The sequence below is a fragment of the Rhamphochromis sp. 'chilingali' genome (assembly GCF_963969265.1).
Source record: "Rhamphochromis sp. 'chilingali' genome assembly, chromosome: 7".
In the NCBI taxonomy this organism is placed as follows: Eukaryota; Metazoa; Chordata; class Actinopteri; order Cichliformes; family Cichlidae; genus Rhamphochromis; species Rhamphochromis sp. 'chilingali'.
The window spans coordinates 28,710,993-28,728,553 of NC_137934.1; the positions used below are offsets into that span (position 1 = coordinate 28,710,993).

The window sequence follows — 17,561 nt, forward strand, 5'->3', positions numbered from 1 at the left end:
ACTCTCTAGGCACGTTTCTCTCTCATATTTCATATAAAATACAAACTGAGTACCTTAAACAGTTGTAGGTTACGCAACACATCAGTATTTGTACTTATCCCAGAAAAACTGAAAGCAAATAAGGGGGGAAAGTTGTTAGTTTGTAACTAACACACTTTTAGATCTGTCTTATACTCACATCACTGCGTTCACTTAAGTAATGAAAGCAGTGATGGATATTTATTGCAGCACTGCAAAACTGCCACAGGAGCCAGACTCACTTTGAAAATCATACTGAGGGGAAATGAGTGGGAACTTTTCAAAACCATGTTTTCTCGGACTCCTGGACCGCATTGCTTTTACAGAATTGATCATCTGTCGAATTCTCCTAACAGGCCTCCTAAAGCTCTGACACGGCAAATGATAATCTTATGTGGTATTGTGTTCCTGTCTGAGGCGTTATGTCAGCTGTTCTGAATAATCTTCCAGTGGGAAAACTGCTGCCGATGTTTTTCTGCGTCGCTTCTACCTCTGGACCACTCTAGAGTACTTTTCGTAAAGCTTTATAATTTCAAAGAATTGTTTTCGTCTCCATCCTATCATTTTCCACGTGTGCGGGTGTGTGACACTTCGGGTTGACGCCGGCAGGGTTTCCCCAGTGTATTACTGTAGATCGGCCGCTGTGTGCGCGCTGATAAGCTTCGCAGGAGGGAAGCAGGCGGGCCTAGCAGAAGCAGCAGGTGCACCCTCCTCAGCATCCCGGCTCCGCCCTCCCTCTGCTCACCATAGGCTGGGTGGATTTAAGCGGGCCCGCCGGAATGATGAGGACTTTCTGACCCTGACTGATATCAAAACTCGACGGCTTTCAAGTTTCACAGGTAAGACGGCTTCGATCAGCCTGCGAAGCGCACAGTGAAGTTAGTCTGCGTGGGAGCGCAGTGGGTTAACCTTTAGTAGTTTTACTTAACTTAATCATTCTTTACTAAACCTACACAAGCCTACTTTCAAAACACACACAAACACGAGAGCGTGTGATATTACTACGTTACAGGAGCAGACAGTGGAGTTGTCCCGTGCGTCTTTTTGGTCAGAGATGAACCCCGACGTGGATTACGGAGGCTCCGGCAGCAGCGGCAACGGCAAGCTGCGCCAGTGGCTCATCGAGCAGGTGGACTGCGGGAAATATCCCGGTCTGGTTTGGGAGAACGACGAGAAGACCATCTTCAGGATACCGTGGAAACACGCCGGGAAACAGGACTACAACCGGGATGAGGATGCCGCGCTTTTTAAGGTAAGAGACCCGCATCCTCCGGGGTCCGCCAGCCACAAGCGAGCTGCGCCTTTCAGAATAAAACAACAGCAATATGTGTTAAAGTATTACAAACTTTAGAGCTGTTAAACTCTCTTATAGCCTTTTAATGATGTGTGTAAAAATAATTAACTCGATTAGGCGTCTTAGTAGCGTTTGAATATTCTCTGATGCATTATATAAAAAAGGGTTTTGCTGTCTTTCATGAAATTCGCTCCATACATTAGGATGCGATTATTTCCATATAAGAATATTTGAACCATGCTGTAAAAAAAGTCACACATTACTGGGAGAGCGACGCAAAACAACTTCTTTAAAATGACTGTGTGCTCCAAAGAAGCCACTTAACGAAAATAAACGAAAGTTTTATTTTATAATTATTGGTGAAGAGTTAGTAACTAGTTATCAGCACCGGGAGGATGTTCTTCTACAGGCCGTGCAGTCGCAGTTAGGAGAGGCCAGGCTGTGTGATTCTCTCGCGCTAAACTTGAGGGAGGTATTCTAAACATTTCCCCGCGGACCTGTCTGCAGGCCTGGGCGCTGTTCAAAGGCAAGTTTCGGGAGGGCATCGACAAACCCGACCCGCCGACATGGAAGACACGCCTGCGCTGCGCCCTCAACAAGAGCAATGACTTTGAGGAACTGGTGGACAGGAGCCAGCTGGACATCTCGGACCCCTACAAAGTTTACCGCATCATCCCCGAGGGCGCCAAGAAAAGTCAGTCCCCCTTCGAACAAAGCGTTGAAAAAAGTTTACTGCAGCATGAATTAAGCTGGTAGTAATACTGAAAGCTGATTGGGCTACAGCGGCAATAACCAAACTGGATAAAGGGTTTTACTGATGTGTTTTATTGTAGTTATTATTATTAGATGATCACAATCTGATAATTAGTTGTGTATCAGACATAAAGTGGAAATTCTCTGACTCCTCAAACTGTCAAAGCACCAGCTCAAGTCATGCTGAAGTACTTGCATCGATGTGGACTTTTCTAAATGTACTGACAGAAAATGTGTTCAGACATTTTCTAGAGCGCTTTTCTAATAAAAATGTTCTTTCCCGCATGCAGGGCCCAGACAGGAGGACAGTCCTCTGAGCCCAGGGAGCTTTCAGATGCATCCCTCCTACCCCTCTGTGCCGACTCAGGTGATTTTCCTGCACATAGAAACAAGTGGGGCGGGACTAAAGTAAGACAGAGAGAATTAGGGAGGTTGAAGACACAGACAGTGTCATATTGTGCATGCATGGATGACCTTACAAACACAAGTGAAGGGTAATGATGTGCATCCCCAACTATGACTTGTGCTGACTTCAGGGGCTGATAGAAACTCTGGAGTTTTTGGGTCCTTTTTAGATTTCTTGGCAGCAACTGATTAAAAAAAAAGCACACAATTTATGGCAAAATATGTTTTTGCCACACTGTAAATGCTAATTCTCATTTACCAAATTAAATGTTGTTGCATTTAACTTTATCTATCCTAGTTTATTTAAAGTTATCTGTACTTCCTGCCTGGGTAATGAAGAGTATAGTTATGCTCTGCTTTACTTAATAATTTACATTTGTTTTCATAAAGTATGGAACACGTCTACAAAGGCTGCAGATGCTTAGTTTTAAATCCGTACTTTAGTAATGTGATGTCTATTTCTTAGATCTCAGTTTCTCGGACATGGTGTAGTTTCAGATGTTACTCACCATAATTGATTTTTCTGCACTGATTAATCTGTGTGACCTATCCTTTTAAAGTACTACACACTCAAAATGAACAAAGTTGATTTAAGTTATTTTTGTGAGTCAGCGAGTTGGCGTTATCTTTTCATGCAAAAACAAATCAGAGTTTATGGTGCAAGGATTTTATCACTAGCTTAAGCAAAAATCTATGGATGAAGAAAGAATTCTGCAATGGTCATATAAAACAAGTTGCAAAAAAGTCCTTATAAGCCTACTAAAGAGTAATGTATTACAAAAGCATCATGCAAAGACTGTTTGTTGGTATCTTATGATCAAAGATGTGCACTCAGCTAACTGCTTTCCTCTCTATAGATGCCACAGTACATGGCGAGTCCAGAATGCGGCTGGAGAGATTACTGTCAGGAGCAGGCCTCTCTGCCCGAGCTGCCCTTCACTCAGTGTCCTTGTCCGCCCCGCACCCTGCCGTGGCAGGGCTCATCCATGGAAAATGGTACACGGCTTATTATTTAGCGTGCAAAATAAAAGCATTGTTATCAGTTTTAGCATTGCCTACATAGTTTGTTCTGTGTGCAGGATACCAGCTAAGAGCCTCAATTTACTCATACGGTCCAGCTGAGAGTCAGCCCTCGCCTTTCACACTGGACGCCAGCATCAGATCAGCAGAGGCACTTTCAGGTACACGAATACTTTCAGTTCACTTTTTCCCCTCACGCTATAAAATCAGGAACTCTCACCAGAATCCTCTGCTGAGAATTAAACTTAAGGTCCTATTTTTTAAAAAAAAAGCAAAAATCCATCTACATAGAACAAGCAGCAAATGCATATTTACATAAGCTCAAAACAGCTGAAAATGTCACAGTATGACACAGATTTTAGCATTTAAAGGTACAATTAGGTTGAAACTGCGTAATGCTGTGCAGAAGTCAGAAAACTACTAATTTCACCTGAGACTTTGTTCCTTGGCTTTATTCAGTGCAGTTTAATTTCAGTTCTTGCATTTAGTGTATGGATCTGTATCATGCTGCAGGCTGCCATTTTTATTAACTGTACTCTGACTGTCCATAACAAACAGCAGACAGAAAATCAGCACCAAATTTAATAATAAAGTTAAATATCTAGCAACTACAGAGCCGCTATCAGTGGAATTTCATGAGGTGGCTATAATCTAAAATGTATTTATTTTTAGGTAAAGCTGGTAGCTTGATTCAATAGACATGCGGCTAATTTTGAATATTTACTCTGCCCCCTAGAGGCTGGAAAAAAAGGAACGCAACTTTAATCAAAGCTGACGACCGAGCGTGTTCAAACTAGCTTCGTTTTTTGGTCTAGTTTTAGTGACATGTGAAGGAATTTTGTATCTGATGCAAATCGTTCTTGCTTGTGTTTATTTTGATCATATAAACAATACACAGAAAACCATTTCCAAAAAAAATGCAGATTGCTGTCAGATTCAGCAGAACGCTCCTATAGAAGTACAAGACATAGCAGCATGTAGATCGCTGAAATAATAATATACAGCAGCACCCTGCGACTTTGGGCTGTGGTGAACATTGAAAACCTTACGTGCTTCATTTTTAAAAAATAAAACAAAGACAGTCCATAAAAGAGTTTAAAAAAAAAGAAATTTCAGCTAACTTCTACCTGTGTCCTCCTCTAGACTTCCGTCTGCACGTATCCGTATATTTCCGGGACTCTCTGGTGAGAGAGGTGACCACTTCCAGCCCGGATGGCTGCCATATCACTCCTTGCAACCCAGATAAGCACTACCTGACGCCTGGAGGTCATGAGTTGGTGCCCCTGCCTGTTGACAGCCTATCATCCCAGAGGAGGCCAGACGAGTGTCCTCCGAGTCCACCAGCCAGCCTCGAGAGGGGAGTGTTGCTGTGGATGCGAGCAGATGGGCTCTATGCCCGGAGGCTGTGCCAGAGCAGGGTGTACTGGCAGGGAGGCCCGTCGCCGTACGGAGACAAACCCAACAAGCTGGAGAGAGACGTCACCTGTAAACTGCTCCACACGCAGGACTACCTCACAGGTGAGAGGACACAAACTCAAATCAGCTCAGGATCTTTGATCAACAATCACTTGTGCTCGAAAGACTAAAAAGTTCTCACTTTTTTGGGTTAGTATGTTACTATTCTTTTAAATGAAGGCCTATCTATGGTGCCATGCCTAATTCACCAAGTCCCTGACCTGTATCTTAATCATCAGCATGGTGTACTGGACAGAGCTTGGTTGATATGTTTTAATCTGATTGATTCACTTAAGAACTCATACCAGCTGGCACCTTGCTGTACATAGAAAGACTAACACCAACTGGTCTAAAATTTGGATTTCAGTCAAGAACTCTCCACCTCAACTCAAAACTAAATCCACTAAATGTAATTAGCAGTAGAACAAACTGAGACTCATTACTCAGCTGATTTTCTGGAAGTCACTTCATGACATACTGTGCCAGCCAAGAATAATTTCTTAAAGAAGTATTTTATGATAAGCCGAGAGTCACATGAAGTCTACACAGCCACATCATCCCGCCCACATGCTAAGCAGCTCCAGCTGTGACAGCTAATTGTATTTGCATACATGGTGTGACCAGGACTTTCCATTCGAATCACTCTAAATGTCACACCACTTCAAGTGAAATTTGCTTGAAATCATCAATTCTGATGTGTTTTAGGTGTCAGAGCTGTTACTGATGCATTTTTGTCCTTTTGCCTACTTGCAGAGATTCAGAGCTACGGGCTAAGGCCGCCGTCCCGCTTCCAGGTCCTCCTGTGTTTCGGAGATGAGTGTCTGGACCCACAGAGACAAAGAAGGACCCTCACTGTGCAGGTGACTGCTGCCCCCGAGTTTAACCACTGATTATGATCCAGAGATCTTTCATTTTTTTCTCATTTTGTTTATGAGGATCAGTGAAGCCTAATATTTACTGGGAAGCTGACAATAAGTTCGAACTGGTGTTCTTAAAATCAAAACTAAGATTTGAAAGGTTCAAAGTAGAGTGCTGAAACTTTAAAGTATGGGCTGAAAAGTGAAAAATAGGATTTGAAAGTTTAAACCTAAGATTTGAAAGTCTGTAGGACCTTGTTCATAGTCATAGCGTTGACAGTGTTTCATAACAAAATTTGGTTTCTAAATAAGTCGCACTGAGATTCAGGGCCAGCCTGGTTCCACTGTCACCCTCCCGAGACTCTGATTTCTATATAAAGTGAAAATGGATGAGCCAAGTGAAGGTTCGTGCCTTTTAGCTACAGATTTTTGACACACTTTCAATCAAACTAACCACGTAGCTGAGCTTTAACCAAACTAGGAATGGTTTGCCCTTCTCTAGTTTGACTTCTCAAAATGGTTTCATAAAACAAAGCTGGGAAAGTTGAAATAGCGAATCAACCTTCCTGGATCTCTGTCAACAGTCAAACGCCCATAAATAATAAACTATCAAAAACCAAACAGCTTGGGAGTGTGTCACAGAACTGCAACAGAAGGCTTCAATATATCCCAAACTCTAACATCCTAAATCAGGGGTGTCCAACTCTAGGCCTTAAGGGCCGGTGTCCTGCAGGTTTTAGATATCACCCTGGGTCAACACACCTGAATCAAATGATTAGTTCATTACCAGGCCTCTGGAGACCTTCAAGACATATTGAGGAGGCCATTGAGTCATTTATATCAGCTGTGTTGGATCAAACCTGCAGAACACCGGCCCCTGAGGCCTGGAGTTTCCCACCCCTGCCCTAAATGAAAAATGAAAGGGTGTATTGAATTTTTTCTTTTTTTAATTGAGTTTGGCAAAAATACCAACTACTTTTTCACTTTTTTTTGGGGTAAAAATAAATAAATAAATAAATAAATAGTGCTATGCTGAATGGATTTTGCTGACCTCCTTGGCTCTCATGTGTTGCAGGTAGAGCCTCTGTTCACCAGGCAGCTCCTGTACTATGCCCAGCAGCCGGGCAGCCACTACTACCGCAGCTATGAGCATCCAGGAGTCACAGAGCACATAAATGCCTCCGAGGACTACCAGAGGGCCATCACACATCACCACAGCAGCAGCCTGCAGGAGTGAACTTTGCGGGTTTAAGTGACTGTTGGAAATGTCACGATGACATTTTACACGACAGGCAAGAAAACTCTGAGATGTGGACAAAGTGGACAGTGGTATACAAAAAATGATGGACATTAAGTCAGCAACCATCTGCCCTGTATGGTTTTTGTATCTGTGTGTGTGTGTGTCTTAAGTCAAAAATGCAGTGTTATTTTTTCCCTTTTTGTATTCTTTTGGGCATAATGAGTATTTTGATGCTTACTCGTAGACAGTATTAAAAATGAAGGTGTTAAAGTATTAAAGATGATTGAGATGTCATCCACCGGTTTTTAAAGTTCCATTTTGAAGCCTCGCGATGAACATTTTCATTATCGCTAGTTTGGTTTGCTAACGACTTGTCACTTATAAGCTGTTAGCCAATGAGCATACCATTTTAAACCTAGTGATCAAGATTTCTAAAAAAATTTCATGTTTTTTATTCAATGTGAACCAAAATAAGTGACTAGGACCATAAACACATCAGGAAAGTGTTTCCAGAGGTCAAGACAGAAAGCAATTTTCCCAAAGACTTTGATATAATAGGAAGTGTTTTTGCAGTCGCAAGTATTGCCATCTGGTACCTTTCAGATAGAATGCAAGTTTAAGGTACTTGGCGCATTAGCTTCATTTTTTCAGACCCAGAGGTCGTATTTTTGTACTGTCTATGTGCTTACTATGCAAATGAAACTGACAGCTGAGGTGATTGTATCATAGAAAACTGTGAGTGAAAGTTTTGTGCCTTAAAAAAAATTAGCAAATGAACCTAATCACTTTCTATGCCAATAGTTATATTAGATCTCTAGCATTCACAAACCACTCCAATCCAGGCAACAACTAGTAGCTGGTTAGCTAAGATTAGCCTAGCTTGGCTTAGTTATAGACTAGGAAAAAAAATAAGAGAAACAGTTTGAAAATTACCAAATGTACCTTCTGTTACTTTCTAATGAAAACCAGTAAACATGTTATTTAGCGCAGAAACTGCAGCTATGTTCAGAGAAGAGCACAACAATTGTAAATCACCTGTAAAACTAACCACACCAATGAGGTGTCTATTTGGAGATTGTGCACATGTGCTATTTTGTCACATTTAGTAAATCTGGCCCATAATTTTCAAAAAATTAAACTCAAGAATCTAATTTTATATCTGGACAAAACTATGGAAGAATTTTCAGACTTTGTGCTAAGGTAATATAAGCTAATATAAGCTAATAACCAAAACCATAGCTAGCCCCTGCTAGCTAAGGAGCTACTGGCTCCAGTTTGATGTTGTTGTTTTTGTATTCAACTGTCTGTTATCATACTTCTTCATTTGACTGTCTGCAAGAAAGTGAAGCAAAAGAGCTTTTGTATTTTTTAGTTAATTTTTAAAAACATTTTTCCTTGTAAATACATTTCTGTTAGGAGACACTATCACCATCATTTAGTAAATTATGAATGGAGTCTTGTGCCTGGCTGTGTTTATGTATGTGTGTGTGTGAGAGAGAGAGAGAGCAACTCAGGGAGCTGATTTTAGATAAGCTTTTTAAACTCAATTTTATATCAAATAGTGATGTTAAATGTGACTGTTATATAGCAGATCTGAGAAAGGGTTAAAGTGAACATTTGTTGTTGTTTTTAAAGTGTCATTTCCTTCAAAAATAAATAAATAAATGACTAAAAACGTAACAAGTGACAAGATCTCTTCATAACTGTGTGAGCTCTATGGTAACATCAGCACTACGCGTGAGCGTCTGAACAGGAAATGTGGTTCAGATGCAGGATGTGACTGGTTAATCAAACACTTGGTTATCACAAACAATATGATGACATCAAGAGGGGCGGAGAGAGAGGAAGAGGTTGGTTTTCCGTGCAGCGCTCGAGAGAGCCTTCCTGGTTTCTGCTCATAGATTACAGTCTGTTTCCACTTTCATGGAAAACAACCATAAAACCCCACAACAACAACATTTCTGTAACTGCCACAAAATATTTTTGAAGAAGAGCAAGGAAGAAAGGAAGATGTCATTAGTTTGAGGTTAAAAACAACTCAGAAAGCTTACTTTGAAAACAAAATGCCTTTTCAGCAGGAAGGGCAGGGTGGGTAATTACACGGCTTTGGACTCAATCTTTTTGATTGCATCTTTTTTTTTCTCCTAAAATCCAAAGATATTATAGTTCAGTTTAATTGATGCAATTTTAACTGATTTCAATATTTTTAAAAAATGTATCAGCAAAAGATGCATCAGTTAATTGCAAAGTCACTGTTGGTTATCTTTCAAATCATTATGGAGGAATTTTGTGAAACTCTTCTTTACTACACATCATCGGGATTTGCGGGCATTTGTTTATGCACAGGTCCCATCACAGCATTTCAGTCAGGTGGCGGTCTGGCCTTTAAGCCATTGCGACGCCTTGATTTTCTTTTGCAGCTATTCTGTTGTAGATTAACTGGTGCGCTTGAGATCATTGTCCTGTTGCACGATCAACTTTGTCCAAACTCTAGCGGTCAAACATATCTCTGTTTCAGCAAGACCATATATACAACAACTTACATGTATTCTGCACAGCATTTGTTGCAAAAACAGTCCAGACTGCTAAAGTTCCCATCACATTTTACACACCATCCTAACATAGAATCGATGGAGGTTGTAATCAGTGAAAGGTTTTGTGGCGGGGCTAAAATATCACATCACATTATATATAAAATTATGTACAGTACATAGGCCAACATCATGATGTCAATCACAATAGCTACAGCATCTTATTACCTGGAACAAAAACAAATCAAAAAGTAGGACATGTCTAAATGCCACGCTTTTCCAGTCTTGTTCCAGTGTTTTTCTGCTTCTTACTAATCTTGGCCACTTCTATAAAATGTTTTCTTCTTTTGAGCTCAGCTGTAAAACATCTGTCTTAAAAACAGGTACAATCGAGGGGACAACTTTTCTGTGATGTGTCAAATTTCTCCATCCTTTTATTTACCCACTCACAGCAAAGAAAACTGCAGATCAAAAATGTTTTTGTTGTTTTTTTAAAGCAGGTCTTGTCATATTGTCTCCAGAATGGAACAGAATACTGGTGAATAGAAATAAAAAAGAAAGAGAAAAAACTCCCCTTTCTCACCTCTGTTACTGTAAACAGAGAGCTGGTGGAGAGCGGATAAGGCTTTGGGGTTTTGAACTTATTTTGTGAATGAATCCGTGGGAGGCAGAGTGCTAAGTTTAGAACGCAGAGAATCAAAACAACTCTTGCCTGCTCTCTATGGCTTTCCCCTACTTGTAGATGGGAAACCAAGTCAGAGAAAAAGTCTGAGGTCGATGAACGTAGACAGAAATGCACAGGTGTGGTTTGTACATTCAAAAGCTGAAATTTAATGGGTCATCTCCTGCTAGAAAACACAACAGCAGATCTCGACAGTGTCCTCAGCTAACCCTTTGTGTCTCGTCAAACTTTCTCATGTGAGCTGTGGGCGTGTCTGCCCGGGCGACTAGACCTACCACAACTGCTCGCTTAGGTCCCTACACCCACACAGAACCACACTTTCTGTTGTCGCTCTCTTCCTCTGGGATCTGTGTCTTCTGCTCGCTGCCCCGAGTAACGGCCCACTCCGTCCCCACCCTGCATACACCCTGTGTTCATGCTCCTCCCTGACAGCTAGATGCTGACATGCCAGACAGAATGAGTGAACTGGTGAGCTGCAACTCCAGAGATGAATAGCTAAACCCGCTACTGAGCCATGGTGCAAACAAACCAACTGTCTGCAAGTGTGCCTTCGTTAGAATTTCCACTACTGAGCGTGACATTTGGACTGCAGATAAGTTTAACGACTATAGTCGAACAGTCACCATACATCACGTTTGGACCAAAAATATCAGTCACACCCTTACAATCTCATCTCCAAGCCAACAATTGCTCAGCAAGCTGCTTTTTGCAATCAAGTCCTCCCTTGCAGTGCTTTTAGTTGTTTTACATTGTAGCTGAGAGTATCAATACCAACTGATTCAGAAATACTTGTCTTACAGAAGCATAGTTGTCACAATTTTGTTTCTATACCCAACCACAGTGGATCGAAATGACAAAACCAAGATGTGATTAATGTGCAAACTTTCAGCTTTTACTCAGGGGGTTTTAACAAAAATATTGCATGAACTCTTGAGGTTAAAATCAAGGTTAAGTCCCTTCATTCTCACAGACCTACAATTAAGTGGAAAGATTTTGCACCTTCCAACGCTTGATGTTATCTTTGAAGAACTTCAGTGGAGGTTTATTCTGAATAGAGAACTGTCTATAGAGACACTTTGCAGTAGCCTTCAGAATTGCCTCAATGCTTTGTGCCATTGCATGTTATCTTGCTAGAAGAAGACATGGACATGTTAAGCAGCAACATTCAGGCAGACTGTAGCATTTAAGCAATGCTCAGGTAGTATTGAGGGGCTCAGTGTGCACCAAGAAACCGCTGATACAAAATAGAGTAGATCCAAGTTTGATGTTATATAGGACAAATTCTGTGAATGTTGCAGAAGTAATTGAGATGATTTTCTGATCTTCAGTTATCTAATTTTGGTAAACTTCTGCAAACTGTAGCCTTAGTTTCCTGTTGTTAGCCCACAGGTGTGGCATTCAGTTATCTTCACTGCTGTAGCCCATCTGCTTTAAGGTTTAATGTGTTGTGCATTCAGAGATGTGCTTCTTCATTCACTCCTTGGTTGTAATGAGCTCTGACATTGACATTTTCTCTTTTTTAACCATTCCCTCTAAACCCTAGAGATGTTTGAGTGGGAAAATCCTGCACAGCAGATATGGAGATATTGCAGATGTCTGACAACTAACCATGTGATAACTTGCAGACCACTTTTGGACAATCACGGAGACACTGTTGGGTCAAACTAATAAGGTCCCAGTCACAAACGCTTAGAGACTGGTCTTTGATCATTTGGCAACAACCAGTTGGGGTGGTGAGGCAGAGTATTCATTGACTGGTTAGTTGCTAGAGATTGATGGCAGTCTGCGAACTCCCATTTGTTTTCTCTAACAACCCACCTGTTGCAAAGGAAAATGGGTATTTCCTAATCAGTTCATAAAAGACCCCTTGTGATTAGTTAAGTTGCTAGCATATTGCTGCAGCTGTCTTTTAAATGGAAATGATGGACTTGTGACAAACCCTGCCCAGCTGCTCTCTGAGCTGTAGTTAAACTGTGAAAAGTGCAACAAAAACAATAAATATAGACTGTTTGCCTTCAAAATAAAAGCTGTGCCTTTTTAATTGTGTTGGGGCACAACTTTGAAGGCAAGCAAACTGCCACTCAACTAGTAGTTAGCAAATGTTTGCAGACCAACTACAGGCAATCTGCTAGCAATAGCAAACGCTAGGGGTTTTTTTTAGTGGCGCAGCTTCTTTGCAACCACTTTCACCCAGCAACGTTCAGGAACCACTGCAAACCAGTTGGGGAATACAAACTTATCCTTAGCACCCAGTAGTTGTATCACATTCAATACGGCAGACAAGGCATGGCATTGGTTAAGAAACCTTAAAACATTATATAGTGGCCAGTAAGGGTATTTTACTTTACCTCCTACAAACACAGAACAAAGATTAAATAAAGAAAGAATAATGTTCCTTATTCTATTTTTAGAAAGAAAAAAAAGGGCAAAGTTTACAACAGCTTTTATGAAGTCAGTTGTAAAACATGTCTGCATGCTTGGTCACCTTTTAAAGGAACATTTACATGTGAGTTTAGCCTTTTTTGCCACACTTGCTAGTGTCCATGCATCTGTAGAGGTGTAGCTTGCATTTCTGTTCTCATTTTGTCATTACTTAAAACACTAATAAAGACATTGTTGAAAAAAGGAACTGGTCAGTCTGGTCAGACGAATTAAAGACATGAAAGCTCTTGTACATTTTCATGTAAACTTTGCATGAATTTCATGATTTTAGCCCTTGCATAAGGTAAGCACGATGTATATAGACATGTATTTCACCAGTTGTTAAAGTTGTTTCCTTTTATACAATGAGTGACATCATTCTGACAATTCAAAATAAATGTTTTATAACTGATTGTCTGTTGTGTCAGACCTAAGTCGCTGTGTATTTGGTTGCCGTTTATGACAAAACCGAATATACGGCTTAAACGTGAGGTTCTTGTGCTTGTGAAGAAAGGTTTGCAAAATTGCATCAAGACTTGTGGAAAAATGTTGGACAGATGAGACCAAAGTGGTGGTGTTGGGCCATAATGCACAACACCATGTTTAGTGAAAACCAAACACCTCATACCAACTGTCAAATCCGAGTGGTGCAGGGGTGTTGATTTGGATTTGTTTTGCTTTGCAGCCACAGGACCCAGGTACCTTGCAGAAACTGAGTCAACCAAGAACTCTGTGCACAAAAAGTATTCTAAATGACTGAAAAAGGAAAGAATCATGGTGTTACAATGAAACACAAAAGTCCAGACCTCAACCTTACTGTAATGCTTTCACCTTAAGAGTGCTGTGCGTAAACAGATATCAATGAACTGAAGCAATGTTAGGAAGAAGAGTGCAGCAAATTTCCTCCAAAATGATATGAGACACTGATAAAGCTACGCAGAAAATATCAAGTTTTTGCTTCTCAAGGTGGTTCTACAACCCACTGAATCCCACTAGCTTGTACGAATCTATGTATATGGTGCCACATGCAGGTTCTGTGTTTATACATAGTTAAATAAAGCTGTTTAGTACACCCTCTTTAAAACACATGTTAAATCAAGCATTTGTGTATTACTGGGTTTTTGGCAGGGTAATACAAAAGAATTTACTGCAGTCTTAAAGAAGCATTTTTTTATTAATGTCTCATGAGGTGAGAAAAAAATGAGTTGATGGTAAATTCCAATGATGGTGTTTTATTAGAAGAAAAGCATCAATATAACTGACTCACAGTTACATCAGTGTGGTTTCCACAGATGAAGCTTACTGACAAACATGCTGGATTTCAATGAAATGTGATGGGACAATAAGGCTGCATGAAAAGGATTAAAGCAGTACAATGCTTTCAAAAAACAAACTATCAACCATGCCTAAAAATCCTGACAGGATCAGGATCTGATCCAGTTCCATGTAGCTCACAGACTGAGATTTTGCAGCTCTAGCTGAAGGCTGATGTTTAGTTAACTTACTGAGCAATACAGGTGGCACAGTACATGAAAACCATCTTGTTGTCATCATCATCATTTAAAAAAATCTTGTTACTTTGACACACATTTCAGTCAGAGTCTGCAGCTCCACATCCCACTGACAGACTGTTCCTGAACTTTCTAGAAACAAGCACATTAGCCACTCACTTACTACTTGTCAGTACGTGAGTGGCCGTACATAATTAGCATACCCAACGTAACAGGGACTGTCCTGCACAGTAACAATGAAATCGACTCATTTAGTGTCTTCGAGATTAGATGAATACACACTTGTGTTTAATCGAGTAAAGCAGAAATTGAAAGTGATGAGTAAACAAAAAAGTGATAACCGAAGAGATACAGGCAAAGTTCATTAGCTAATAGATAAGACACAGACTTCTGTTTTGGGTGGTGGAGTGGATGAGATTTATCTCTTGATGGGCTGGACAGAGGAGGCATGGAAGCAGGTGAGCTGGAGCTGCATGCTGCTCTTAAACTTGTTCAGCAGCTCTTCCAGTAACCTGCAGATAATATTAAAATTAAAGATTAATCTCAAAGACACAAAGGAAACGCCAAAAGGTCACAGTCCCTCCAATTAGTAACATATACCGGAATCAGACTCACTTCTTATCGGCGCCGCTGTGTAACTGAGGCAGAGACTCCAAAGCCAGTTTGAAGCTGGCGCTGAAAATGAGAAGCTTAGTTAAAAATGTCACATAAAGGAACCCATTTATGAACGATAGAGAACTAGAAAACACAGTTCAAGATGGGTCTGTGTGTGTATGCGGGCACACTAACCTGCCATACATGAACATACACGCGCACTCAAACACACACACAGAGGCGCACATCACAGTACATGCACACAACAGAACCAGATTACTTTCACTTCCTTTCCAAAACCCTCCAACTAACATAAATAGGGATTGTAGTGAGGGATGTGTGACTGCTAAGATTTATGTCCATGACATCCACAGCCATAAATCACTGGGCACATATGTGGGACTTCCTGTCTCTGCCACTGTGGGGATCTGTATTTGTCGCACTTACTTGCTGTCGGCGTTTAGGTATGTGGCTATAGCATCTCTCAGAGCACACAGTTCAAGTCGAGCCTGTATGGGGGTTTACAGAAAAAGGGCAACAACGGAGATGTAATCATGTAATCATCATCAACTGACACCAGATGGTACCTTGAACTGAAATATGGCTTTATCAAAAATGACAGGTAATTCCCCCCAAGTGCGGTGGTCGACTTATGAGTCAGGGTCCTACTATGAGTGAGAAACTGCTCTGCGACTGCGGGTATGTGCGTGTGAGTGTGTACCTACCTGTAGGGCTCCGTTTTTGCTGAAGGAGGACACACACTGCATAAGACGGCACATTTCATCCGCAACGGACTCAACGATTCTAGACAAAACCCGAGGAACCAGATCCTTCGAGACTGTGAACACCTGACACAGAAAGAAAGAAAAAAAACGTCACGATGGGGGACGAGGTGGCAAAAGCACCTAGTAGAAGCAGTGTCTGACAAATGAGTGATGAGTTTTAAAGGCATTCAAGCACCTCGGCATGAACTGCAATAATATTGACCAGAGCCTCCTTCAGGTAGTTCCTTACACCTGTGAAAGAAGAAGGCACAAAGTGAACAAACAAAGATCCAGATAAAAAGCAAAACATCAGACATGTAACAATTAGCCATGAAAGGAAAGTGAATCTGTTTTGTTTATTTACAGCTTCTTATATCTTATATGTATATTTCATCTTAACTATACATCTTATACTTGGCCACAGTTTCCTCAGTTTAACCCCACTTTTAGCTTTCTCCCCCTCAATTTATGCCAGCTTTCTTCAGATTGGTTGCCCCTCATAAACAAAAGGTTTAACCAGCAGGTGGGTGGGGCTTCACAGCCACATCTGTGTGCTTGGGATATCTGTTCTCACTGACATCATATAGAGCGACAGTAAAAAAAAAGAAAATGTGAGACAGCATGTTCAGCAGTGTGAGCCTGAGCATTTGTACATACTGTTGACCTTGTTATTTGAAACTCTGGCCATGTTTAGATGAACATCTGCAATTCTAACACTATATCTCTGGCAGAACAGACTATTGAAAACTCATCTTTCTCTCTTTATTTGAAAATTCAGGGCAGAGTCGTTTTCACCAGAACCTGTAGCAGCTCAACAAGACTGCAAAACCATGTTTCTCTAAGATCACAGCCCCATCCACAGCAGAGCCAAGTGGCTGTTTGATTAACAGTCCATCTGGATTTCTGATAGAAATGTGCCAACAGGATTCATTATTAGCCAAGCTAACACTGTGCCAGTGCAACGTTTTCCATTATTTAATTTCCCTCGTCTGTGAGGAGGATAAGGGGCAGATGAGTTAGTGTGCTGTGTGGAAGCTTCAAAATATAACATTACGTTGACGGTGAAACAGTCAAAGGCAAAAACAGAAAGAAAGTACTGAAACCGGATTCTTAATGCTTTGCAGCACCCCACACACAAACTTGAATCCCACACAAAAAAATGCACCAAGTGAAAGTATCATATCCTAGAACTGTGGTTTTCTGTCCAAAATGTTCCTCTTTCACATGTAGTCCAAACACACAAACTCACAGGCGACAAACCAGATCAACGCTCACAACTTTTCATCAAGATTAAGCGCCGTGCTATGAACTGCTGCCCACCTGAGACGACTCGCGCAGCTCTCACACAGTCTGACATGTTGCTTCACATCCTGTACTAAGGTAGACCACACATTCACAGTCAAGTTTCACCTGGGTTTGGGGTGCACTGCATGAGCGAAAAAAGTTAAGCTACAACTCAAGTGTACACACATATCGCTGCACACCTACAGCTAGACACAAAGGCCATGAGCGCCTTGGGAAGACTGATTAAATGATGTTAGTGGTGTTTACAGTAAGTCATCAAAGAGCCGTACTTTACACATGACACATGTGAACCACAGCTACAAAGATTAGACACGAGAGACTCTGAGCTGTCATCCCACAGCCCTGCTAGGGGCTTAAATATGATTCTACCAGGGTCAGTTAGTGGTTGCTGACGGTGATTTCCTTCTGTTTTATCAGCGCAGGGTAACTGGGTACCTGTAGGTGTTTGGCAGTCTCTCCAATCAAAATAGCCAGCGTAGATGCCGGGCTCCAGGGAGCCTGCGATCGGATCAGCTCGTCTCTCAATGTAGGCTTCAAAGAGTTTCCGGTCCAGCCCCCGTACTGCGTCCACGCTTACCTGGCAGGTCAAGAACACACGATGTTACTGCAATGATTAGATACTAGGTAACAGATTCTCTATCCCCAATCCACACATCATTAGACATGCACAACACAATAACAAGAGATCCATATTATAATACACTATTTACT

The 17,561-nt window shown here is 41.2% G+C and overlaps 2 protein-coding genes across 2 annotated transcripts in view; one reads left to right on the forward strand and one right to left on the reverse strand.

The window, feature by feature from the left end:
* Positions 1-828: 828 nt before the first annotated feature.
* On the forward strand, positions 829-7,039 carry LOC308399361 (interferon regulatory factor 4-like; the record flags this gene model as incomplete). The annotated part of the gene is made up of 9 exons (XM_080886590.1): positions 829-857; positions 1,031-1,270; positions 1,820-2,006; positions 2,356-2,432; positions 3,328-3,466; positions 3,550-3,651; positions 4,634-5,008; positions 5,699-5,805; positions 6,878-7,039. Exons 2-9 carry the CDS (start codon positions 1,073-1,075, stop codon positions 7,037-7,039), a joined length of 1,347 nt encoding a protein of 448 aa, XP_080742716.1. The 5' UTR covers positions 829-857; positions 1,031-1,072.
* A 6,849-nt stretch (positions 7,040-13,888) lies between these two features.
* exoc2 (exocyst complex component 2) overlaps positions 13,889-17,561 on the reverse strand; it is a 49,657-nt gene continuing 45,984 nt past the window's right edge. Inside the window, exons 23-28 of the mRNA XM_080886581.1 lie at positions 17,286-17,427; positions 15,742-15,797; positions 15,507-15,629; positions 15,229-15,290; positions 14,803-14,862; positions 13,889-14,699 (exon numbers count right to left, since the gene is read on the reverse strand). Of these exons, the coding sequence (XP_080742707.1) occupies positions 14,606-14,699; positions 14,803-14,862; positions 15,229-15,290; positions 15,507-15,629; positions 15,742-15,797; positions 17,286-17,427 (537 nt within the window). The 3' untranslated portion in view covers positions 13,889-14,605. The remainder of the gene's footprint in view (positions 14,700-14,802; positions 14,863-15,228; positions 15,291-15,506; positions 15,630-15,741; positions 15,798-17,285; positions 17,428-17,561) is intronic.